Source organism: Cervus elaphus, chromosome 5 (assembly GCF_910594005.1).
Source record: "Cervus elaphus chromosome 5, mCerEla1.1, whole genome shotgun sequence".
Classification (NCBI taxonomy): Eukaryota; Metazoa; Chordata; class Mammalia; order Artiodactyla; family Cervidae; genus Cervus; species Cervus elaphus.
In genome coordinates, this window is record NC_057819.1 from 5,076,803 (window position 1) to 5,104,213 (window position 27,411).

Consider the following 27,411-nt stretch of genomic DNA (forward strand, 5'->3'; position numbering starts at 1 on the left):
CCACCTGATGCGAAGAGCTGACTCATTTGAAAAGATCCTGATGCTGGGAAAGATTGAGGACAGGAGGAGAAGGGGACGACAGAGGATGAGATGGCTGGATGGCACCACTGGCTTAATGGACATGGGTTTGGGTAGACTCTGGCAGTTGGTGATGGACAGGGAGGCCTGGAGTGCTGCGGTTCATGGGGTCGCAAAGAGTTGGACACGACTGAGCGACGGAACTGAACTGAGCTGACTGTCATCTGTACTGAAAACTGCACAGCTTTCCTGTTTCTTTTGTTCTGTTTGTTTCCTGAAGTCCGGAACATTAGAAAATGCTCTGAAAGATACTTGAAGCTCTAGAATAAGACTTCTCAGTACAGTGATTAACTTAGTTGTTTGGGGGCTCATTGACAGATGGGTGCAAAGAACATTTTTTTCCCCCATTGTGGTTTATAAGAATTGAGAAATAATTCAAAACACCCCTGTTCTCTTTTAAAAGTCATATAGAAACTCTGAATTCTCTGGGAAAGAGATGCTACCAGTTGGTAATGGCTTTGGTACTGGATGTTAAGGAAAATATTTTAATGCTTTATTTTACTAGATTTCCCCAGAGTGTGTATTTTAAGTAAAAGATCTTGTACATTTTAGTAATTTATGTAATCCCTGATTAAAATTCTCAATTTATTGAAATTCCCAAATTATACTTCTGACTAGTCTCCTGCTTTCAGAGTTTATTAAATGTTGGAATTATCAATCTCATAATAAGGTCAAAAAAGCTGTAATTCCCCTTGGTGATGAGAGATAAGTATAGCTTATTAATAATTAAACACTACTGCAGACTAAATGTTCTCTGAAGCTCATATTGTCTCTAAAGCTTTAGGTACAGCATAGATATCTCTCATCATAACTTCCATACTTTATCTGTGCCTTAACTGTAGCACTGGGGATTTCTTATTGTTGGCTTTGTATCTGTCAAGGGCAGATATATTGTTAAATATACTACTGAATGAATGAGAAAACATCTTCCAAGCTCAAGAAGCTTTGACCAGTAGCCTACAACTGATCTTTCCGCTATGAGTACAAAACCTCATTCGCAAGAAGTCATTCTTCCTCTCTCTACTCCACTAGTCCTTCCAGCTCAGAGGTTTGAACAGTAAAACTAGCAAGTGACCATGGGTCCGTGGGGCCCTCAGGGGAATAAAACAATAATTATGTGGGTATGTAACTTTTAAATAACTACTTCAGTTTTGAATAGGTGACAGATGCTTATAGTATGAAATTCAAGAAGGTACAAAAAGTTATACAGTGAAAAATAAGTTTTCCTTTCATTCCTTTCCTTTAGACATGCAGTTTCCCTCTTCAAAGGCATCTGCTGCTACTAGGCTGTTTTGTATCCTTCCCAGGTATTTGATGGATATATAAAGCTCTCTCTCACTCTTCTATACACACGCATAGACACACGCCAAAAAGTAAAATTTGAAAAAAATTATTTATTTTTGGCTATGCTGGGTCTTTGTCGCAGTGCACAGGCTGCTCATTGCTGTGATTTCTCCTGTTGTGGAGCACGGGCTGCAGCCGTTGTGGCTCCTGGGTTTTAGAGCATATGCTCAACAGTTGTGGTGCTTGGGCTTAGTTGCTCCCAGATCAAGGATTGAACCCATGTCTCCTGCAGTTGGCAGGTAACTTCTTTTAACCTCAGTTACCCCAGCAGTTAAATGGAGTTGGTGATAATACATCTCTTGGGATTGTTGTGAGGATCCATTAAGGGTTTTTCTAAAAACAATTTGTAGATGGCAGAGCTCTATGTGAAACTTACTTAAAATTGTATTCTTTTAATTATTAAGAATACTTTTACCTATTAAGGGTCATCTTGGGTTTCTTTTGTGTTTTTTGGCCATGATATGTGGCTTGTAGAATCTTAGTTCCCCAACCAGGGGTTGAACCTGGGCCCCAGCAATGAGAGCACTGAGTCCTAACCTCTGGACTGCCAGGAAATTGCCTGTTTTTGCTTTTTTAATGGACCATTTCACAAAGTCAAAGTCACTTTGAAGTTTTGAACTTTAGTTCTACTTTCTAAAGTTATAATTCTCCCAAACTTGATTTTACCTGCAAGCAATGAGTTTACTGTCAATACTATGTATAGGCCAAAAATCTGCAGTGAATAGTGTCCCTTTTGGAATAAGTTCATGTTTTTATGGTTTTAGGAACAATGTGGAGCCATAATTTGCAAGACTTGTCATTATTTGTAGGACCAGTAGGTTTATAATCTATTTGTTAGGCTAGATTGAACAAAAAGAAAAGGGCTTCGGCTCTTAGTAGTTGTGGTTTTTTGTTGTTCTTTAGTCACTAACAGGCTTGTGAGTTTTGTTTTTTTCACCCAGCAGATATTAATTGGATATCTCTTATGTGCTGCATAATGTTGTAGGAACTTGGGATACATCTATGAATCCAAAGAAGAAATTTTCATCAGCTGAGATGGAGCTATCTGGGGACAGGAGAGAAGTAAACAATAATAGAAGTCAATATGTGGTACATTAGAAATGATAAGTGCTGTCAGGGGGAAAAAAAAGCAAAGTAAAGGTAGCACTGGTAGGAGAGGGAGAGTAGGTTTGATGCAAAAAATAATATTTGAGCAAGGAGTTTAAGGAGGTGTGGAAGTTAACCATGAAGTTATCTGGAAAAAGAGTGCTCTAAGCAGAGCGAATATCTAAAGCAAAACTCCTTAGGCAGGAGGGTACCTGGTGCATCTGAAGAAGGAATTTCATATGGTTGGAGAGGAATGAGCAGAGAGGAAAGTAAGAGGAACTGGATCATCTGGGTGATTATAGACCATTATAAGAACTCTAACTTTTTATATGAAATGTAAGCAGAGGTGTAATAATCTTACTTACCGTTTAAGAGGATTACTCTGGCTACTGTGTTGAGACTAGACTGTGGAATATAGGGTAAGAGACCCATTAGGAAGCCGTTGCAGTAATCTGTGTCAGAGGTGAGGGTATAAGTATGGAGGTAGTGAGTAGTCAGGTTCTGGATATATTTTGAAGTAGTGCCAACAGTATTTTTATACAATTTTGAGGAAGTCTAAGATGATTCCAAGCCATTTTGCCTGAGTAACTGAAAGGATAGATTTGCTGTCAATTGAGATGCAGAAGTTTATGGTTGGAGTTGGATTGAGAAGAAGATCAAAAGCTCAGTTTTGGACATGTTGAATCTGAAATACCTCAAAGACATCCATGTGAAAAGTTGAGTAGGCAGTTAACTATATGAATCTCAGATTTTAGAGAGATGAGCTAGATGTATAAATTTGTATTTAAAACCATGATGCTGGATGGAATTACTGAAGGGAGATAGAAAAGAGAAGATAAGATGTCTTCAGGACTGAGTTTGGAGGTATGCTACCATTCAGAGATCAGGGAGAAGATGGACAACAATCAAAAAGGAGATTGAGGAGGAGATGAGCAATGAAGAAATTAATGAGAGTGTAGTATCTTGAAAGTCGTAATAGAACTCATTATTGGGTCAGCTGTCATTGAATATGGTCAAGATACAGAAAAGGTATGATATAAAAAGATGCTTTGTGAATATCATTCCTGGAATTAGTCGAGTGGGTTTAAGTGGGTGTGGAAGTTGCTTATAGCATTCTATAAATGTCCTTTAATCAAAAAATTTCAAAAGATCGTAGTTTCTATAGTTGTTTAGCAAAGGTTCATCAATCCTGCTCATTCATTGCATAAGCAGATATTTTACATCATTGCTGGAGATTTTGGGAGTTCTTGCAGATTTGTTCTAAATTTTCCATGGAGAAGATTACTGAGGCCTCTTGGAAGGCTTGTTGCTGTTATTTTTCAGTCGCTAAGTCATGTCCAGTTCTGTCCTTTACTGTCTCCTGGAGTTTGCTCAAATTCATGTCCATTGAGTCAGTGATGCCATCCAACCATCTCATCCTCTGTCACCCCCTTCTCATGCTGCCCTCAATCTTTCCCAGCATCAGGGTCTTTTCCAATGAGTTGATTCCTTGCACCAGGTGGCCAAAATATTAGAGTTTCAGCATGAATCCTTCCAATGAATATTCAGCATTGATTTCCATTAGAATTGACTGGTTTGGTCTTCTTTCAGTCCAAGGGACTCCCAACAGTCTTCTCCAGCAATTCAAAAGTGTTAATTCTTTAGTGCTCAGCTTTCTTTATGGTCCAACTCTCACATCCATACATGATTACTGGAAAAACCATAGCTTTGACTAGATGGACCTTTGTTGGCAAAGTAATGTCTCTGCTTTTGAATATGCTGTCTAGGTTGGTCATAACTTTCCTTCCAAGGAGTTAAATGTCTTTTTATTTCATGGCTGCAGTCACCATCTGCAGTGATTTTGGAGCCCAGAAAAATAAAGTCAGCCACTTTTCCCCATCTATTTGCCATGAGTGATGGGACCGGATGCCATGATCTTAGTTTTCTGAATGTTGAGCCTTAAGCCAACTTTTTCACTCTCCTCTTTCACTTTCATCAAGAGGCTTTTTAGTTCCTCTTCACTCTCTGCCATGAGGGTGGTGTCATCTGCATATCTGAGGTTATTGATATTTCTCCCGTCAATCTTGATTCCAACTTTTGCTTCATCCAGCCCAGCATTTCTCATGATGTACTCTGCATATAAGTTAATAAACAGAATGACAATATACAGCCTTGATGTACTCCTTTCCCAATTTTGAACCGTCTGTTGTTGCATGTCCAGCTTAAACTGTTGTTTCTTGACCTGCAGACAGATTTCTCAGGAGGCAGGTCAGGTGGTCTGGTATTCCCATCTCTTCCAGAATTTTCCACAGTTTGTTGTGATCCACAGAGTAAAAGGCTTTGGAGTAGTCAATAAAGCAGAAGTAGATGTTTTTCTGGAACTCTCTTGCTTTTTTCTGTTATCCAACAGATGTTGGCAATTCGATCTCTGGTTCTTAATGCTTTCTAAGGCTGCCTTAGTATGCTTTCCAGGTGGCCTCAGCAGAAGAGAATCTGCCTTCTAATGCAGGACATGCAGGGTTTGTCTCTGGATCAAGAAGATCCGCTGATGGAGGAAATGGCAGCCCACTGCAGTGTTCTTGCCAGGAGAATCTCATGGACAGAGGAGCCTGGTGGGCTACAGTCCACAGGGTTGTGAAGAGTTGGACATGACTGAATGTTGAGCACAAGCATGCAAGGCCCACTTGACTTCAGACTTCAGGATGTCTGGCTCTAGGTGAATGACCACACCATCGTGGTTATCTGGGTCATTAAGACCTTTTTAATATAATTCTTCTGTGTTCTTGCCACCTCTCCTTAATCTCTTCTGTTTCTTTTAGGTCCTTGCCTAAGAGAAGTTTCTATCCTTTATTGTGCCCATCTTTGCATGAAATGTTCCTTTGGTATCTTCAATATTCTTGAAGAGATTTCTAGTCTTAACCATTCTATTGTCTTCCTCTGTTTCTTTGCATTGTTCACTTAAGAAGACTTTCTTATCTCTCCTTGCTATTCTCTGAAACTCTGCATTCAGTTGGGTATGTCTTTCCCTTTCTTCTTTGCCTTTTGCTTCTCTTCTTTTCACAGCTATTTGTAAGGCCCTCCTCAGACCACCACTTTTCCCTCTTGCATTTCTTTTTCTTTGAGATAGAGATTGGAATATGCCAATGAAATCAAGTAAGAAGTTATAGGAATCTTTTCAAGATCTTGTTATTTTTATAATTCAAATAGTAGTAATTGCAGGAAGTTATTGGAAGTCCCATAGATGTTATAAAACTGAATTTTAGTACAATAGTCCCTTTCAGGGAAAGTGTCACTGAAAATACACAACAAGGTTATTTAGATAAACTATAGGTTAGAAGATGAGGGGTTGGAGGTTTATCTTTTAGGACTTAGAACTGCCTGAGATAAGAATTGGAGGGACTTATTTAGAATATCTCAGTGCTACTATATTTTCCTAAAGTGGTAAAAGAGAAATGGGAGTTAAGAAGACTTGAGCATAAGTATATACATAAGTTAAAGATGACACTCAGTGAAAGATGCATAGTTTTGTTTTTTTTTTTTTCCGTCTAGGATCTGAAAACATGAGTTAGATTGTATAAATATATCTCAAATTATTTTTGAGATGTTACTTTAAAAAATCCTTTACTTAGGGATTCTGGTCTTTGGAGGAGAATAACTAACCAAAAGACAGTTTCAAAATATGAATGAACAGATTTTCAAGAATGGTTTGTATTTGTAGTCTCTCTTTCCAGTGAGGTTTACAACCCTGCTACTCTGCTGTAACTTCTCTATCTAAAATTAGCAGTGATCTCTTACTTGCAAAATCTAATGAGTATCTTTCAGACCTTCAACATTTGCTTTTTGTTCCCAACCCTCCAAATCATACTCCCTTAAAGCAGCCAGAGAAAGCTTTCTACAATGTAAATTCAGTCATTTAGTGGCTCTCCATCATTTGCAGGATAAAGTTAGTCATTTCTGGTAGGGAAAAAAGAACTCTTGTTCTAGATCTGTACTAATATGATAGATTACTAGTCATATGTGGATATATAAAATTTAATTTGATTTAATTAGTTCCAGATCAAGATCGCAGAGAGTAAGAAGATCCTGAACTTATTTCCTCCCACAGGTACCCCAAAACTACAACTACATGTAGAACAACTATCTCTGAAAATGACCTGGAGAACAGATTTTCTAGAAGCAAAGATGTAAAGAAAAGGCCAAGTTGAGATGAATAGGAGGCCTAGAGACATGGTCTATCTAGTCAGAAACCACACAATTGGTGTGGTGACCCATAAGAAGCAGGGATATCACAACAATAGAAGTGCCCTCTGCAGAGCAGGGGCTCAGCACCCCATGGCAGGCTCCCCAGCCTAGGGATCCTGCACTGGGAAGACAGGTCCCTATAACATCTGGCTTTGAAAATCAGCGGGGCATGCATCCAGGAGAACTGGAGGCTGTGGGAAACCGAGACTTTTACTTGCTCTGAGTTCTAGCACAGAAGCAGCAGCTTGTAAAATGCCTGGATTTTGTGAGGAGATTCATTGACTAATTTAGGATGTAGCCAGAGAGGCAGGAATCTAGTGGAACTTTCTCTTGTGATTGAAAATGATATATTAGTTGAAACATTAATTATAATAATCAAGATATGGAAGCAACTCAGTGTCTGTTGATGAATGGATAATGAAGATGTAGTATATGTATATGCAATGGAACATTACTCAGTCATAAAAAGGATGAAATCTTGCCATGTGGGACAACACAGAAGGACCTAGAGAGTATTATGCTAAGTGAAATAAGTCAGATAAAGACGAAGACTGTATGATTTCACTTACATGTGGAATCTAAAAAACCAAATGAACAAATAAAATGAAACAGAAACATAGATATGAAAAAACTGGTGATCACCAGAGGAAGGGGCCTGCAGTGTTGGGCAAAATAGGTGAAGAAGATCAAGAGAGACAAACTTGCAGTTGTAAAATAAATGTTATGGGACTGTAATGTACAATATAGAGAATATAGTTGGGAATATTGACTTCGTTTGGTGGCAGATAGTAGCTAGACTTACTGTGGTGATCAATTGGTAATATGTATAAATGTCAAATCACAATGCTGTACACTTGAGACTAATGTAATATTGTATGTCAACTTTAATAAAAACAATTCAAGTTAATAACAGCTGGAATATAAAAAGTTAATTCTTCTGTTTCATTAGCTATATTTCAAGTGTTAAATAGCCACATGTGACTAATAGCTACCATGTTATTAGCTCAGATACATTCTCATTATTGCATGAAATTCTATTGGACATGCTGATTTAGATTCAGGATATTTTTAAAAAGGGAGCAAATTGGCATTATACCAGACCTAGCTGGGCTGAGCAGAGGAAGCAGAGGTAACGACGCTGGAGAGCTCGTATTGTTACCGGGAGGAGTTAAGGCTCCTTGGGAGAAGCTGGAGCTGCCTTGCAATGAGGAATACTTTGTCTGTTTATTTTAATTTTCATTGGAGTATAGTTGACTTACAATTTGTATTAGTTTCAGATGTACCACAGAGTGAATCTGTTATACATATACATATATCAACTTTTATTTTATTTTTTTGATTCTTTTCCCATATATGCCATTACTAAGTGTGTAGTAGAGTTCCCTGTGGTATATAGACAGTTCTTATTATCTAATTTTTATATAGTATATATATGACAGTCCCATTCTTTCAGTTTTTCCTTCCTCCGCACCCCTTTGTAACCACAAGTTTGTTTTCTGTGTTCATGATTGTAAGTTCATTTTTACCCTTTTATTTTAGATTCCACATATAAATGATACTGTGTGATATTTGTCTTTCTGTGTCTGATTTACTTCACTAAGTATAACGGTCTCTAGGTCCATCCATGTTCTTTTATTCTATTTGATGGCCGAGTAATATTCCTTTGTGGGCTTCCCTGTTGGCTCAGACAGTAAAGAATCTACCAGCAATGCAGGAGACCTGGGTTCGATCCCTGGGTTGGGAAGCTCCCCTGGAGGAGAGCATGCAATCCAGTCCATTATTCTTTCCTGGAGAATCCCCATGGACGAGAAAGCACAGTACAGCACAATATTCCATTGTATATATATGTGTCACATCTTCTCCATCTGTTCCTCTGCTGGTGGATACGTAGGTTGCGTCCATGTCTTGGCTATTGTAAGTAGTACTGCAGTGAACATTGGCGTGTACATATCTTTTTGAATTACGGTTTTCTCCAGGCATATGCCCAGGAGTGAGATCGCAGGGTCATATGATAGTTCTGTTTTTAGTTTTTTAAGGAACCTCCATACTATTTCCATCCCCACTAACAGTGTAAGAGGGTTTCTTCACACCTTCTCCAGCATGTATTGTTTGTAGGTTTTTGATGGTGGCCATTCTGACCAATGTGAGATGATACTTCATTGTAGTTTTGATTAGCATTTGAAATGAGGAATACTTTGAAAGCTAACCATGAGTGATGGTGGTATCAGGAGAGGCAGGAGTTACTTCTGTCATTATCTTGGACTGCAGATAAAAAATATAAGTCTCATTAAGTGAGAGAAAGAAATGGAAAACTACTGGAAATTATGCTTTTTGCATTGGGTTAAACATTTATGTCAGAAGAAAAAAATGGTGTTTACTTGTATTATTAAGAGAAAAGAGTAAGTGGTTGGGAAAAATTTTCTTGGGATTTTTAACCTTTTGGTAAATAATACCTTAAGCCTGCTATTAACCTTTATCTGCTTTTTTGGCTTAAAGGAATTTCTCTTTGTGTGTGTGTGTGGAATTTTTCAAGCATAAATGTGTTTGCTGAGTCTGAAGAGATATTTTTATCCTTATATCCTGTAAATAGTTATCTCCAGTCTTTGGATTTATTTTCTGTTCATCTTTAGTCAAGAATGCTGTGTTTTTTTCCCCCATCTGAATAAGTTATTAATGCTGTGATTTTAAGCTTCTGGGTATTAATGTTTTAAATTCTGAACTTCCGCAAGACAGGGTCCATACTGAGGAGGCAGCTGTAAAATGCAGATGCTGACAAGCAGAAAAACAGAGGGATTTTTCACAAGGAATTGTGGGTATCTAATGTAAGTCTTTAGTTCACAGTTAAATAAAACTGTGTTGTTTTCATAGTACTACATTCTACGTTAACCTTCTGCTGTATTGCTCAGTTAATTTTAAGGAAGAAAGATGTGTTATCTGCTTCCTATCCTGCATTTTAACTTTCATTCTCAGAAGACAGGAATTCTACTGTACCAGCATAGTTTAATCTATTTAAAGTAATTTTGTATACATTTGTAATTTTTATTAATTTTTGATAAGGAAACTTCAGCTTTTATTTATTTATTTTTTTAGCTTTTTTTTTTTTTTTTTAGCTTTTATTTTATCATGCTTATGAAAGTGAAAATGAATCTCAGATTATAAGTGAAACTGATTTTTTATGTATACTTGCTCTGTTTTCTCATTATGTCCTTTTAAATGATGATTTTGTAAAGCGAGAATACTGAAATGACGTAGAGGAAGAAAGGAGGAGAAGTGGTTGCCTTGTGTGGGTGGGTAAAGGAGCAGGCCCTGAAATCACTGGGCTGCAGGCTGTGAGAGATGGAGCATTTCTCATTTGTGTCGTCATGTAACTGGGAGAACCACCATCGAGCCTAACCTGGGATTTCTTTCTAATCAAGTCCAGCTGTTGGTCATGTGAACACAGTATTTCCTCCAAGTATTAAGGGTGTGTTTTCTCCTTTTCTATGGTATCTTAAATGGCTACTTACATATTACCTAGAATGTACTCACATGCTCTAGGAACCCCTGTTATACTGGACATTTTTCTTTATGAATCACAGTAGAATGCTCACCCCTAGTTGCATAAAAACTTTAGACCTAAGAATGTGACTTGACCACATAAGTTTTTAAAAATATTTTTTTTTTATTTTTATGAATAGAGCTCTTGTTTTTAATTTGACGAGCAGGGAACTTTCCAACTCTAACCCTCTCTTTACAATCTGTCTTTAATTTGTGAAAAAGATACATTCCAATTTTTTAGACGTAAAACTTTTTAATGGAGTTTTTTTGGATTCGCTAGTTCTCTAGCTATGATGGGTTATTCTGAAACTCAGCATATACTGACTGTTTCATGGGCTTCAGTCTCCTTTTCTCATTTGCACGTTTATGTTTATTACTTTGATAGTAAAAAGTCTCACCTTAGTCCTCCTTAAGTAATGCACAGTTGCAGCTGTTAGATTGTTATTACAGTGTTGTCACTAACCTGGTCTTCCTTGAAAGAACTATGATGGCATTTTCAACATCTTGGATCATTCATTTCAGTTTACTTATCCTCTGTGAGGCATAATCTATGTGTATTTTTAAAGCTGCTCTGTACTTAAGTGTAGAACTTTTTTATTCTACATCTTTTTGGTGCCATTAAGAAACAATTGTTTCTTTCCTCTGTTTTCTGGGATCTTCTCCTCATTGCTCCTTAATGTTGTACCATATATTTATAACATTTTAAGTCCCAGCACTGGACAGAGTTTGGTCAGGTAATCATCCTGATGTATTCAGATAAATCTAAAAGCCTGTATAGTAATCATCTATTCTTAGCTAAGAAAAATGGTTAGTAATTATAGATATGAACATTTGCTTTATAGACCACAAAATTATTTAAAAAATACTACTTTCCTTTAAAAAAAAAACCACTTAATATTATTTTGAGATAAAAACCTTGTGCTTGACAAAGCATTCTAAATAATACACTCTTTCAAAAATTTATGAAGCCGTTTACTCTGTTTTAGGCCTTATATCAGTTACTTGACATATGAGACACACCAGTGGGTTGATTATGACGTACGATCTACTAATAAAATGATGCCAGCTAACATAGATACAAAGGAAAATAGCCATGTGACAAAAGGGAGAATGGTCTTACAGTGATGTCTGTAGATGAAAATCACCGAGTTCTATTTGTTAGTGGTGTCCTGCACCTACCTGTTGAAATTACAAGTTGTGTGTGTATGTGTTTGATAACTGCTCATGATTATTAGTTTCCTTAAATACTTTGAATAATTATGAGACTTTTCTCCACTAAATCACAACATATTACGTATTTATTCCTTGAAATTTACTGCTGTTACTTAATTTGCTCTTATATTCCTGCTTTGTAACATGCTAGGGTATATTAGTTATCTCAAGGGATGATATAAAGTCATTAAAATTTATTTTATATAGCTATTTTTCTAAATTATTTTTGAGGAAGAGTGCTATTGCAAAATCAGATGATGATATAATTAGAAAATTTATTTAAATAAATGCTAATTTTCATTTATTCCAAGAGGATACAGTTTGAGGCCTCTGGGACTTTAGCTCCCTAAGACAATCTTTACAGTGCTTTTAGAGTGACTTAGATAATTGAATCCTGAAGACCCAAAATGTCGTATTTTATAAATTACTTTAGGAATGAATGGCAGATTTGTCAAAGAAAAGTAATAGGTAAAAATAATTGCAGTTCATGTTCAGTAGGAAGAATTTTTAATTTTAGATTTTATACAGTGTTCAGTACATTATGGGTATTCGGTAGATATTATTTTTATAATGTCTCTAGTAAATGCTTAATTAAACATGACTATGTTTGAAATTTGTGTAAAAATGTCATTATTTCTGAGCAGATAGGTAAATTCTTGGGACTCCTGATAAAAGTAAATTGAATAAAGCATACCTTTATGCTTTATTTTCTGAAAAGGTCATTCACAGCTGAATCATTTCTGTGATTATATGTACTGTGATTATGTATACTGGTGTACTGTGATTACATTTCCTTTCTTGTAAAACTTTTTCTCTTGAGTTAATGATAATTGTTTCTTCATTTTTTTCTATGTATTTATCACTAGATCATTCCCAGATATCCCCTAGTTCTCTGAATCTCCTCTCATTGCACTTTAGCCACACTGAATGTTCAGTCACCTTCTTAATGTTTGAGTAGACCATTAAATTTTGGACCAGTCTTTGAAGTGGCATCTTGAAGGTTCTTCGACATTAATTTAAGTTCAACTTTAGGTTTTGTTAAAAGAATTATTTTGAACATTTTACACTTAAAAAATGGAAGTGAGGGAGTGCTGGGGAGAGGCATTGGAGACCGCAGGGGCAGAAGCAGCAATTTATCTGTGTGCAGCCCCAAACTGAGAAGAAGATGCTAATTAAAGTGAAGACGCTGACTGGAAAGGAGATCGAGATTGACATTGAACCCACGGACAAGGTGGAACGAATCAAGGAGCGTGTGGAGGAGAAAGAGGGAATTCCACCACAGCAGCAGCGGCTCATCTACAGTGGTAAACAGAGGAATGATGAGAAGACAGCAGCTGATTACAAGATATTAGGTGGTTCAGTCCTCCATCTGGTGTTGGCTCTGAGAGGAGGAGGTGGTCTTAGGCAGTGATGGACTCCGCTCCATTTTACCTCCTTGCCCTGTCACTCATAATGAGGCATCATATATCCTCTCACTCTGTGGGACACCAGAGCCACTCCCCCCTCCCCTGGATGCCCAGTCTTGTGTGTCTGTTGGTGGGAGACTGTGAGGACCCCAGGAGGCAGTGTTCCTGGCCCAAAGGGCCCTTGCTGGCTATTGGGTTTTAGTTAGCAGTCCTGTGTGCTTCCCTCTCTTATGGCTGTGTCCCTGGTTCTCAATAAAATAGTTCTTGACCTCCTGAAAAAAAAAAAAAAGGAAGTGAAATTAACACTATATAAAATTAACAATTTTAAAGTGAATAATTCAGGAGGATTTAATACATTTGAAATATTATGCATCCACCACCTCCATCTATCTGCTTGTTCCAAACTATTTTCACCTCAAAGGAAAACCCTGTACCTATAAATAGTTGCTCCTTACTTCTCTCTCCTGGTAGCCTCTGTCAACACTCTGCATTCTGTCTTTATGGATTACCCTGTTCTTGATATTTCATATACAGCCATCTCTCAGTATGTGCAGGGGATTGGTTCTAGAAGCTGATGCAGATCCCAAAATTCAAGGCAAGACTAGAAGTGGGGGAGTAAAATGTTATTGTGCCCACCCAAAAGGAAATTATAGTGTCTTAGACTAAGGTGGTGAAATTGGGATGGAGAGTTACAGGCAAATTCAGGAGGTAGAATTAATAGACTTGATATTTGGGTATGGAGTGACTGTTATGAGTCTTAGATAGTAATATTTGAAAAGATTGAATTTTAAACACTAAAATTATTTAAACAAGGAAAGAACAAAAAACTAAATTTATTGTAGCTGGCATAATTTTGGATACATTAGAGGCTGAGGCTTTTAGTATTATTTGAACTGATCAAATTATGCAAGTTTGGCTAAGTCAAATTATTTAATGAAATTTTCACCAGTATTTTGGATTAGGGGTATATTTGTGGAAAAAGTTTTTCTAAGCATGTGAATAAGCTAAAGATCTCTATGGACATGTGTAACTCATGTAAATGATTTCAAGCAGTCAGTTTTCAGCAGGCCCTCTATATGTAGTTCCTTTTTTCAGGGACACTATGTACTTGGTAACTTGGGATTTCCTGTTTTTTCAGGTTTGCAATATTTCTGACATGCTGTATCCTCGTTACAAGTTAATGTCCACATTAATGAGTACCACATTAATTCAGTGCTATATGATTAAAATATCCCAAGGTTTTTGGTTTCTTGATGGCTTACATCTTACTATCATGCAAATGAACTCTAAATGATGAATTATTTAAGATAAATATTGAAATGAGTTCATGATAGTTTCTCTGAAATTATTTATTAGGTAAAAGATGAGTGGATCAGTAAAGGCCTTGGGGACTTTCACTTCTGAAAGAATGATGTAAAAGTTAAGTTAGAAGGCCCTTTCACTGCAAACCATTGGCATTGTTGGATTTGCAAAAATTAAAGTCTTATAACACCCTTCAAATGCAAAGCAAGACAAAATAACAACAACAAAATTCCAACTAAAAATGTGAACTAAAACAGGAACAATAAAAGATAAGCACACATGAAAGGTTTCCTGAAAGTAAATGCCCATATCATTACAGCAGTTGAGAGTCTAAGCCTTGGGCCAGTAACAGGGTGACAAAGCCGAATATGAGATTACAGCTTTAAGCCAAGGACCATAGAAGGGAGCTAAAGTGAGATAGACAGTGCTCCATGGTTCTTGGCAGAAGAAAATACAAATTCTTTATGAAGGAAAACATTCTTACATCCCTTAGGATTCTCTCAGTTAAGGTCAACCAGATATGAAGGTTGCAATCAAAGATCACCAATCATATAAGTCATTGTTAAGGAGTTGGTTGAAAAAACAATGTATTTAGACCCTCATGGATTTAAGATACTGGAAGGATCTGATACAGAATATTGAATAACTATGCATAAAATATTTAAAGAAATAAGAGGTGGGTTCACAAAAATGAACAAGCAACAAGAGATTATCAAAGATGACCAAGAAGATTTGAAAAAGAACTAGATAGAATGTCCAGAAGTGACAGGTGTTATTGAAATCTCAATAGCTTGATTAAAGCAAATTAGACATGACTAAAGAGAGAAATAGATGGGGAAACAGTGTCAGACTTTATTTTTTTGGGCTCCAAAATCACTGCAGATGGTGATTGCAGCCATGAAATTTAAAGATGCTTACTCCTTGGAAGGAAAGTTAGGCCAACCTAGACAGCATATTCAAAAGCAGAGACATTACTTTGCCAACAAAGGTCCATCTAGTCAAGGCTGTGGTTTTTCCAGTGGTCATGTATGGATGTGAGAATTGGACTGTGAAGAAAGCTGAGCGCCAAAGAATTGATGCTTTTGAACTGTGGTGTTGGAGAAGACTCTTGAGAGTCCCTTGGACTGGAAGGAGACCCAACCAGTCCATCTTAAAGGAGATCAGTCCTGGGTGTTGATTGGAAGGACTGATGTTGAAGCTGAAACTCCAATACTTCGGCCACCTCATGTGAAGAGTTGACTCATTGGAAAAGACCCTGATGCTGGGAGGGATTGGGGGCAGGAGGAGAAGGGGACGACAAAGGATGAGGTGGTTGGATGGCATCACCGACTCGATGGACATGGGTTTGGGTGGACTCCGGGAGTTGGTGATGGACAGGGAGGCCTGGCGTGCTGCGATTCATGGGGTTGCAAAGAGTCGGACATAACTGAGTGACTGAACTGAACTGAAAGAGAATTAATAAATTGTAGGGTAGATTTGAAGAAATCACACGGAATGTGCATGGGGCCGAGGGGGAGTGGAGATAAACTGGCTCAGCCTAGTCTACCTAAAATGTGCTCAGAACACTTACATTAGCCTACAGGTTGGGTAGAATCATCTAACACAGAGCCTATTTTATAATAAAGTAGGATGGGATGGTTGGATGGCATCACCGACTTGATGGACCTGAGATTGGGCAAGCTGCAGGAGTTGGTGATGGACAGGGAAGCCTGGTGTATTGCAGTCTATGGGGTCACAAAGAATTGGACATGACTGAACAACTAATTGAACTGAGCTGATTGAATGTTTCATGTAATTTATTGAATACTGAATTGAAAGTGAAAAACAGAATGTATGGGTACAGAATAGTTATAAGTGTATTGGTTGTTTACCCTTGTGATCACGTGGCTGACTGGGAAGCGTGGCTTGCTGCCACTACTTAACATCTTGAGAGAATATCATATCGCATACTGCTAGCCTGGGAAAAGATAAAAATTCAAAATTGGAGGTATATTTTCTCCTGAATGTGTATCACTTTTGCACCAATATAAAGGCAAAAAATTGTAAGTTGAACCACCATAAATTGGAGACATTGTCTACAAAGCAGAATAATGATGCTGCTATCAACAACCAGCATCAATATGTGAGGTATATAAGTGAGTTACCTTGGAAGTAGATCCTCCAGCCTTGGTCAGTCCTTCATATGATTGTTTTTTAACGAAATTTCCCAAGATTATTGTATCAGGTTTTAACATCGGTGAAATGCAGGCTGTGATATGTAAGCTACAGTTACCATTTTATCTTTACTTAGGTAGCATAGGTATCCATATCTTCCCATATTTCACCAGCAGCTTAAGTAGCCATGGTATTCTATATTAGCATAGCATGGCTCCAGTTGGTCAATAGAAACGTAGACTAGCCAAGCTATTTTAAGTGAATGACTACCGAACACACCTAGGGTTGTTCTTTGAAATACCTTAAAATAGCTCCATTATGGTTTTTTTTTTTTTCTTTTGGTCTATCAAATATTTATTCTGAGTAAATTCTGTGAAGATGGCTTGATCTTTTCTTGTTGCCTTTTAATTACTCTCCTCTTGTTTTAGGGTAATGGTACTGGGAATGGAATGATTTAGTATAACATAGAATGAAGACTGAATCTGGCAAGATTCAATCTCATTTTGCCTCTGATTTGTTATATGTGTTTTTAGACAGTCAAGCTATTCAGATATTCATTTCTTCCACTCTAAGATGAAGGAAGCATATTAGAATGATGACCTAAGATCTAAAGTCTTATTCAGTTGCAAAATTCTGTGATTCTTTGTCTTTGTCTATAAATGTCACTGCAGGTGGAATTCTAAGCTCTGAAACCAGTTAAGCATTGTTTAAAAATGAAGACTCTGCGTTCTGGCTCTTGCAAAGTTTATTTCTTATTCGATCTAGTTAAATAATAAATCAAAGAAGAAAACAGCATTAGAGTATTGAATTTTATAGTACAAAGGGCATTTATTCATAAATATTGCACATCCTAATAGTATTTTATGCAAATAGATGGTTCAGTTCAGTTGCTCAGTAATGTCCAACTCTTTGTGACCCCATGAACCACAGCACGCCAGGCCCCCTGTCCATCACCAACTCCCGGAGTCCACCCAAACCCATGTCCATTGAGTCCGTGATGCCATCCAACCATCTCATCCCTCTGTCGTCCCCTTCTCCTCCTGCCCTCAATCTTTCCCAGCATCAGGGTCTTTTCAAATGAGTCAGCTCTTCACATGAGGTGGCCGAAGTATTGGAGTTTCAGCTTCAACATCAGTCCTTCCAATCAACACCCAGGACTGATCTCCTTTAAGATGGACTGGTTGGATCTCCTTCCAGTCCAAGGGACTCTCAAGAGTCTTCTCCAACACCACAGTTCAAAAGCATCAATTCTTTGGCGCTCAGCTTTCTTCACAGTCCAATTCTCACATCCATACATGACCACTGGAAAAACCACAGCCTTGACTAGATGGACCTTTGTTGGCAAAGTAATGTCTCTGCTTTTGAATATGCTGTCTAGGTTGGTCACAACTTTTCTTCCAGGGAGTAAGCATCTTTTAATTTCATGGCTGCAGTTACCATCTGCAGTGATTTTGGAGCCCCCCAAAATAAAGTCTGCCACTGTTTCCCCATCTATTTGCTATGAAGTGATGGGACTGGATGCCATGATCTTAGTTTTCTGAATGTGGAGCTTTAAGACAACTTTTTCACTCTCCTCTTTCACTTTCATCAAGAGGCTCTTTAGTTCTTCTTCACTTTCTGCCATAAGGGTAGTGTCATCTGCGTAACTGAGGTTATTGATATTTTTCCTGGCAATCTTGATTCCAGCTTGTGCTTCTTCTAGCCCAGCATGTCTCATGATATACTCTGCATATAAATTAAATAAGCAGGGTGACAATATACAGCCTTGATGTACTCCTTTTCCTATTTGGAACCAGTCTGTTGTTCCATGTCCAGTTCTAACTGTTGCTTCCTGACTTGCATACAGGTTCTCAAGAGGCAGGGCAGGTGGTCTGGTATTCCCATCTCTTTCAGAATTTTCCACAGTTTATTGTGATCCACACAGTCAAAGGCTTTGGCATAATCAATAAAGCAGAAATAGATGTTTTTCTGGAATTCTCTTGCTTTTTTGATGATCCAGCGGATGTTGGCAATTTGATCTCTGGTTCCTCTGCCTTTTTTAAAACCAGCTTGAACGTCTGGAAGTTCACAGTTCACATATTGCTGAAGTTGGCTTGGAGAATTTTGAGCATTACTTTACTAGCGTGTGAGATGAGGGCAATTGTGCAGTAGTTTGAGAATTCTTTGACAATGCCTTTCTTTGGGATTGGAATGAAAACTGACCTTTTCTAGTCCTGTGGCCACTGCTGAGTTTTCCAGATTTGCTGGCATATTGAGTGCAGCACTTTCACAGTGTCATCTTTTAGGATTTGAAATAGCTCAACTGGTAATTCCATCACCTCCACTAGCTTTGTTTGGAGTGATGCTTCCTAAGGCCCACTTGACTTCACATTCCAGGATGTCTGGCTCCAGGTGAGGGATCACACCATCATGATTATCTGGGTCTTGAAGATCTTTTTTGTGTAGTTGTTTTGTGTATTCTTGCTACCTCTTCTTAATATCTTCTGCTTCTGTTAGGTCCCTACCATTTCTGTTCTTTATTGAGCCCATCTTTGCATGAAATGTTCCCTTGGTATCTCTAATTTTCTTGAAGAGATCTCTAGTCTTTCCCATTCTGTTGTTTTCCTCTATTTCTTTGCATTGATCACTGAGGAAGGCTTTCTTATCTCTCCTTGCTAGTCTTTGAAACTCTGCATTCAAATGGGTATATCTTTCCTTTTCTCCTTTGCTTTTCACTTCCCTTCTTTTCACAGCTATTTGTAAGGTCTCCTCAGACAGCCATTTTGCTTTTTTGCATTTCTTTTTGTTGGAGATGGTCTTGATTCCTGTCTGCTGTACAATGTCACGAACCCCCATCCATAGTTCGTCAGGCACTCTGTCTATCAGATCTAGTCCCTTAAATCTATTTCTTACTTCCACTGTATAGTCATAAGGGATTGGTATGTAATAGATGGCAAAGTACTATTGTAATACCTTGGGTTTGCATATGAATTCATTGAAAAATAACTTCCTGGTAGGAGAGGATGTCATTTAGATATAACTCCTTTCAAGGAGAGATACAACTGAATATATGAATATTAAGTTCTTAATCTCTATTAAAAATTCTTACCCAGGTCCTTTAAATATTAACTATTTTGATTATATAAAATGTGTGTAATTGAAATATGAAAGGTACTAACAGCAATTTATAGAAATATAAATTTATCTCCTTGTTACCCCATCCCAACCTTCAGCAATCTAGTTTCCCTCTCTAGAGCTGATTCCTTGAAGCAACACTCATTATCCTATGCAGGTAGGATATCCCATGCATATAAATATATACCTATCTGTATTAAAATTATATAAATATACACACATACTGAGTAGCATACTGTGTACATTGTTCTGTTCTATGCTTTTCCCTCTTTTTGTATTAAAATTTTTTCCATCTCTGTTTATAGAGAACTGTGTATTAGTCTATCAGCTGCTTTACATTGAACCAATGGATGCATCATAATTTAACAGTACTCCAATAATGGATTATTTTCAAGCTTTTGCTGTTATATTCAGTGATAAAATGAGTATAGTTACTTGTAATTTTTATATTTACCTTAAATTGTTATTTGTCTTTTGACTTTGTTTATGGTATGTATTTTAACCTTGCATATAATTTCAATTTTTATGTATTTTGATCTGCCAGCTTTTTCTTTTATCTTTCTGGGTCTTTCAACCATTATTTGAAAGAACTTCCCTACTCTTAAGATTTTAACAATACTCATTTTTATATTTAAACTTTTGATCAACCTGCAGTTTATTTTGGTGTGGTTTCCAAGGTGGCTAACGCCTTCATCTTTTTCCCACTGTTAAACAATTTCATCTTTCTCATTTTCTAAATTTTCATATATACTTGGGTTGTTTCTGGATTCTCTTATTTTTCATTAATGTGTCTGCCTATTGTTATATCATGACCATGTTTGTAATTATTTTAGTATTATAATGTAAAATATATAACCGTAGTTCAGTATCTGAGTTGGGCTAGTATTCCTCATTACTTCTTTTTAAAAATATCTTTCCAGTTTTACTTGCATGTTTGTTTTTTGTTTGAGATCAGGTGTCTAATGTAAAATTTTTATTGCTAATTTTTTGGACTGCATTGAATTCATAAAACAATAAAATTATATATCAAAGAATTGATGCCTTAATAGGATTGTCTTTCCGTCTAAAATAAGATAGGTAGTTACATTAGTCAGTATTTCTCAGTAGTTTTTTTTTTTTTTTTTTTATTTATTTCTTTGGCTGCACCAGGTCTTAGTTGAAGTATGTGGGATCTTCAGTTCTGTCTTGCAGGACCAAGTTTTCTCAACAGGGGTCGAACCTGGGCCCTCTGCATTGGGAGCATGGAGTCTCAGCCTTTGGACCACCAGGGAAGTCCCAGTAGTTTTAAAGAATTTTGTCATGTATATCTTGTAGTTTTCTTGATAAACTTGAATCTTAGGCCAGTCAACTTTTTTTGTTCCTATTGTGCTGTGTTGTGCTATGAATGAAATAATTTCTTCTTTTGTATCATCTTTTATATCATTTATGTCATCCAAAATAGTTGTTGCTTGTATATGTGAAGGTCATTTTTTAATTTATTAATTGTATTGCTTTAAAAAATGTTTTTCTAGGAATACAGCCATATTATTTGCAAATATAACTTTAACTTCCCACTTTTTGAGTTTTGATTCTCTTATCTAACTGCATGAACTGTTACTTTTAGAACAATGTTAAGTAGTCATGGTTATAGTGGGTATGTTTTTGGCTTTCTCCTGCCTTTGGTAGGAATACTTCTAAAGCTTTCCTTATTAAATGTGATGCTGGTTTTTAGGCTGAGATCTATATAAATACATGTATCTATTTTATTATGTTAAGAAAGTAGCTACGTTCTTTTAATGAACTGAGATTTAAAAAAATTCAAGTTTCTACCATTTTGTGTTGATTTCATGTTATTGGCGTTTTTATTTATGTATTTCCTTGCTTATTGATTTATTTCAGTTTCATTTCCATGCATACTTTAGACATGTGTTCAAACTATTTAAAGTGGTCTGTTTGAAAAATGAAACAAAAAAACCAAAGCATAATTGGTATTACAGAGATTGGATCGCAAATGAAATTTGTTTCCACTGGAAGTGGACTAATAGATTTGCAAAATCACTAGTATAGTGTGAATCATAATATTTCTGCTCATGTTAAGTATTACAGAATTGTGCTATATGAACTTTAAATATTTCATTTTGATTTTCACATTGACTTTTCAGCTAACTTCTTTGCAGTTTTTAATATGCTAGTCTAGGAATTACCATATGTGTTCTTGAGATCTACTGGTACCAATTTATGTAAAAGGTAAAAGCATAAAACATAAAAACATTTGCAATAAGTTAGTTCTGTTTATCACCTCCCTATCTTTTGTGACATTGTTGTCATATATATTGTACTATATACTGTAAACCCCACAATACAGTGTTTAAATTTTGCTTTAAACTGTCGTATGTTGATTGGAGGAGACTTAAGGAGGTGTTCCAGTTATATGCAAAGTGAGGTCTTAGATTGAATCCTGAAACAGAAAATGGTCTATCATTTACTTAACAGTATTGCACCAATGTTAATTTCCTAATTTTGATAATTATACTGTAGTTACATAAAATGTTTAGGGGGTTTGAATAAAGGATCCAAGGAAATCTCAGTACTCTTTTTGCAACACTTAAGTCTGAAGTTACTTCAAAGTAGAAATTTAAAGATTAAAAGAAATCAAAAGCTATTATCAAATCATCTGTCTTATAAGAAATTAAGAGAAAATACAGTATATTTTTTGTATTTACTCACAAATCTATCACTTCCTGTGCTCTTCATTCTTTCCCAAAGATCTCAGTTTTCATCTGGCATCAGTTCTGTTCAGTTTGAAAAACCTCCTTTAGAATTTTCATAAGGAAGGTTTGTAGAGGATAAATGCTCTGTTTTAATTTTTCTGAACATAGCTTTATTTTGTCTTAATTTTTGAAGAGTGATTTCACTTTCAGCATTTAAAAATATTCCAGTTTCTTCTGGTCTCACTGTTTCTCATATGAAAATTTTCCTATTTCAAGTTTCAGTTGAAAAACCCAGTCTTAATCAGTATCCTAAACTCCATATGAGAAACTTGGTGAGACTATAAATTCAACTGTTGTTGTAATTCAGCAACCCATACAATTAGGTTTTGTGTTTGATTTTTAGCAAGATCTTCCCTCTGTCTGCTGCTGCTAAGTCGCTTCAGTCGTGTCTGACCCTGTACGACCCCATAGACAGCAGCCCACCAGGCTCCTCTGTCCCTGGGATTCTCCAGTCAAGAATACTGGAGTGGGTTGCCATTTCCTTCTCCAATGCACGAGAGTGAAAAGTGAAAGTGAAGCCACTCAGTTGTGTCCTACTCTTTGCAACCCCATGGACTGCAGCCCACCAGGCTCCTCCGTCCATGGGATTTTCCAGCAAGAGTACTGGAGTAGGGTGCCATTGCCTTCTCCGACTCCAGTATTCTTGCCTGGAAAATCCCATGGATGGAGGAGCCTGCTGGGCTACCGTCCGTGGGGTCACAAAGGTGACTGAGCAACTTCACTTTCACTTTTCACTCTCGTGCATTGGAGAAGGAAATGGCAACCCACTCCAGTGTTCTTGCCTGGAGAATCCCATGGACATGGGAGTCTGGTGGGCTGCTGTCTATGGGGTCACATAGAGTCGGACACGACCGAAGCGACTTAGCAGCAGCAGCAGCCATACTGGAGTGGGTTGCCATTTCCTTCTCCATCCCGCTGTCTACATGAAATAAAATATTCTTTTAGGGCTCTCATGGAAACTATGAATCTCAGACCATGATTTGGGCTGAGAGTCAACAGACCTGAATTTGTTGTTTTTATTTTTGTTAGCCCTGAAATGCAGTCAAAAGGATGCATCCCATGATAGAGTCCTTGTAGTTGTCATTGTCATGACTTGTGAAGTACGTCAGACACTTGAGTCACTTAGGCACTTGCTTTACTTAGCACTTTATTACAAACAGCCACAGGTGATGCTTTGATTATGTGTGATGCCACTGTATTCTATAGGTTGTTAATATCCTATTTTCCATTGACGAGGAGCACATAACTTTGCTAAAACCCTCGAGCCCAATAAGACCAATGCAAGAATCTCTTCTTTAGGAGTCTATTTCCAGGGACCACACCCTGTAATAATTCTATATCATTTTGGTTCCAATCAGGAGGCAGTAATTTAAATAGAAAAATTTAATATAAAGAATTATTAATCTATGATAGAAGTGTATCTATAACATTTAAGAGAACTCTCTAGAGTACCTAAAGTTTAGGGAGAATATCCAAGAAAGGGCAAACTAGGAAGGGTGTCCCTTCCCCCAAGGCTGGAGTCCGTATCAGAGAAGATGCAGTTGTAGCTGCTACATTGAATAGCAGAGAAGTTTCCAGTTTGCCTGGGCCAGGACGGGTCTGGAGTTTCTAGGTAAACAGGAAGCAGCTCTTGGGCACAGGCAGGCCTTACCCTGGTCCCCAGTCGGATGGGAGTCTAGAAGAAGCAGGGGCACTAGTGCACTCAGACCTCGTGTACGTGGTGTCCACATGATAGGAGTGTGGCCTTTGAGGTGGTTGTGGGAAACAGACCTCCAGGGGAAGGGGCACGCAGAGGGAGTTGAGGCACCAGTGTGTGGGCAGGGGACCTGGGGCAGTGCAGCATCTGTGTCGAGAAGGCTGCAGGAAAGTAATCACCAGGCCGAGGTGAGGACTGTGGATTTGCTAAGTGACTGCAGGTTCTTAGCACTTGGCTGGGGCAGAGTGCTCCACGGTGTCCTCATACTTGACACCACTGCTTCCCTGTGCGCAACCAGGAGTGAATCAGGGCTCTGTCCTCTTGCAGTGGTCCTCTAGTGCCCTCTACTGAAAAATCTCAGTATGTTGCCTAAGGAGATTGCCATTCATTGCTGTGGAACAGGTATTGAAGGGTGAATTTGGAGCCTAGAGACAACTGTATCCTCAAACTTCTCAGGCCAGTAAGACTGGCTTTCTGTTTGAGTTCTAGCTGCCCTGCACTCTCAGACAGAAAGCTGTATACAAACAGTTCTTGTCAACTGCAGTTCTCTTATTTCAAAGGTTGACTCCTTTCTGTCTTCTTTCTGAGTTCAGTTGTCACCTTCCTTTTAACAGTTATTTTGTATATTTTGTTAATAGTTTAAAATATTTATGTTGAGATGGTCCATATAAGCTGCTGTACCATTACTGGTAGTGGAACCTGCGTTTTTATTGTACAAAGAAAAATTTAAAGCTGTGAAAGGTATTGTTAGAATAATTATATTTAACATAATGTTGGACATCTACCATATATCAAATGAGATATGTTACTTTATTTCAGCCTAATGCTAGTTATTTTCTCTAGTTTTTCATATCAAGGATATTGAAGCTAGAGAGGTTCTTATTTTGCTGAGATCATATGGCAGAGCTATCATTTGAATGCACATGTCCTGTTCCACAGTGCATGTCCCATACTTAAAGATATAAGCATAAGCACAGCTTTGGTCGTAATGTTAGTACAGGAAGAAAAAAAAAGTTCTGTAATTGATGTTTTGACCTGTTCATTATGATTCTAGTCTCTTAAGTGCAAAATGGTATGCTGTCTCATTTTCGTGAATTCTTCTAGGATGTGGAGCATAGTAGATTGTCGGTTGGTGTTTACTACATTGGACTTATTTTAGTCCAATTCAATCCAAAGCCATACAAATATTTGTAAGTACTGTATTATTTTAGATTTTTAATAGGTTGATTAATTCTTAAATATGTAAATATTTTGTTGGTTTTAAGATTTATTGTTAATATTCCCTTGGGGCTTTAGATAATATTCAGATATGAGAATGAATTCTTATATTCCTGGCACCTGCACAGACTCCATTTGTAGTATTTATGTTCTCTGTATTGGAAACTTCATGGAATATAGATAATCAGACTATTTAAACAAACACAATTATTTATAAAAGAAAAAATGGATTCTGTTGTTTAAGCTCAACTGTTTTTCCCTTTCCCCAGAGTGATCCTAATTTTAACCACCCTTTAAAAAAGATGTGAATGTGTTTTGCCTTAAAAGATCTATACTAGAGAATAATTAAAAAAACATTTCGAATTAAAGATTTTTTTAATTCAGCACATTTTAAAGATACATTACAAATTATTTAACCCCTAGCAGTCAGTCCAATAAACATTTTTTCCATTTGATATGTCCTGAGTACTTTTTCATGGCTATAGAATTTTTGTAAAATGTGACTGAGAATAATTAAATGCATTTCATTATATGAAGATATTATAATTTTATTATTATTTATTTAACTATTTTTCTATTTGGGGACATGCAGATTGCTTCCAATTTTTCCACATTAAAATAATACTTGCATAAATCTTTGCCTATGATTATTCCTTAGTATGAATTTCCAGAATTAGAATTACATGGTTCAGTAGTGTTACGATTTTTGTGGCCACCAATGTGTAATTCCAAATTGCCCTTTGAAAAGATTATACTAATTTGTATTTTCATCAGCAGCACGTGAGAGTGCCTATTTCACCATTCCTTTGCCAATGCTGGAGTTTATAATTTTAAAAAAAACTTCATATTTTTGTGAGGTAAAGAATGATTTCCTTTCAATTTGCATTTCTTTGATTTCTAGTGAGGATAATATTTTGCATATATTTACTGGCTACTATTAATTTTTTGAGAGTAAATTACTCATGTTCATTCATCACCCTTTGAAAATGACTTAAAAATTCAAAGACATTCTATTAAAAATACTTTTAAATAAGTGGAGAAATATTGATGAAATTGTGAATTAGTCAGAATCTGTTTTTTCATACTCTTCCTCCTTCTAGGTTTTTCTACTAAGTACTATTTTGCCTTTATGTATATTTTAAGAAAGTAGGGGAAAAGAAGGAAAAGGAGCGAATAAGATAATGTAAAGTTATTTGAAGTTAAGTACTTTTCAAAAGTCACTAGTATTGCCACTGCTATTATTATTACCATAAAACACTTGTTTTTCTGTTGACTCTCTTTAGGTCGTACTGTTTAAGATTTAAGCTATTTGGGTCCTGAAGTCAACCAGATCTGGCTTCATATCACTGGTTTACTAGCTAGATGGATAGATGTGACTTTGAACAAATAACCAAATCTCTCTGAAAGTGAAAGATAATGTTAGTTGTTCAGTTGTGTCCAACTCTTTGCGACTTCATGGGCTGTAGCCCAGCAGGCTCTTCTGTCCGTGGGAATTTTCCAGGCCAGAATACTGGAGTGGGTGGCCTTTCCCTTCTCCAGGGGATCTTCCCAACCCAGGGATCAAACCCAGGTCTCCCACATTGCAGGTGGATTCTTTACCAGCAGAGTCACCAGGGAAGCCTTCAGTTTTTACCTCTCTGAAATGGAAATAGTATTTATCTTGTACGTTTCTTATGAGGGTTAAATTTGAAAATGAATATATTTAGTTCAGTGCTAGCACATAGTAAGTGAGCAATGTTTGTATTTGAAAAGTTATTCTTGATCTTTACAAGGTCTCACCGATTAAATGTTTTCTTACTAAAATCGTCTCTCTGAAAATCATGCTTCTATCAAAGTAACTTGTGGTGTGGGATTTCAGACAGTGTGACAGGTGATGGGGGAAAGTTTTTTGGGTAGGGAAGCACATTTGGTGGTAAGGAGGAAGCCTAAGGGAAGCAATTATATTTTTGAAAAGAAGAAGATACACTAATACAGAGAAAAGTTTTGTATGAAAGTTCAGGTGTTAAGCTTGATGCTCTTATCTTCATAGCTGCCACTGTTGTGGTGCATTTTGAATGGTGAAAATGTGCTCAACAATGACTGCATAGATGGTAGAGGAAAAAAAACTATTAAATAATGGCATCATTAAGCTTTTATTTCCCTAAAGCAGATCCTTTAGGGAAGTGACTTACTGATGAAGCTAGAGAGGTTGGCTTATCTTAATCTGGCTCCTGATATGATGTCACATTTAGTCTCTGTGGTTCCCTGTTACACAGTGTTGCAAGCTTCAAAGTTTTTACTGATAGTGAATTTC

At 37.0% G+C, this 27,411-nt stretch overlaps 2 protein-coding genes across 6 annotated transcripts in view; both read left to right on the plus strand.

Annotated features, from left to right (window-relative positions):
- TTC28 (tetratricopeptide repeat domain 28) overlaps positions 1-27,411 on the plus strand; it is a 575,247-nt gene that overhangs the window by 56,843 nt on the left and 490,993 nt on the right. The gene's annotated exons all lie outside the window — the stretch shown is intronic.
- Positions 12,545-13,159, plus strand: LOC122693719 (NEDD8-like). Its single transcript, XM_043901469.1, has one exon. The coding sequence runs from the start codon at positions 12,644-12,646 to the stop codon at positions 12,887-12,889; it is 246 nt and encodes an 81-aa protein (XP_043757404.1). The 5' UTR covers positions 12,545-12,643; the 3' UTR covers positions 12,890-13,159.

Bases quoted from the DNA above. Each gene is read 5' to 3' on its own strand.
- LOC122693719 (XM_043901469.1), top strand. From the start codon at position 12,644: ATGCTAATTAAAGTGAAGACGCTGACTGGAAAGGAGATCGAGATTGAC.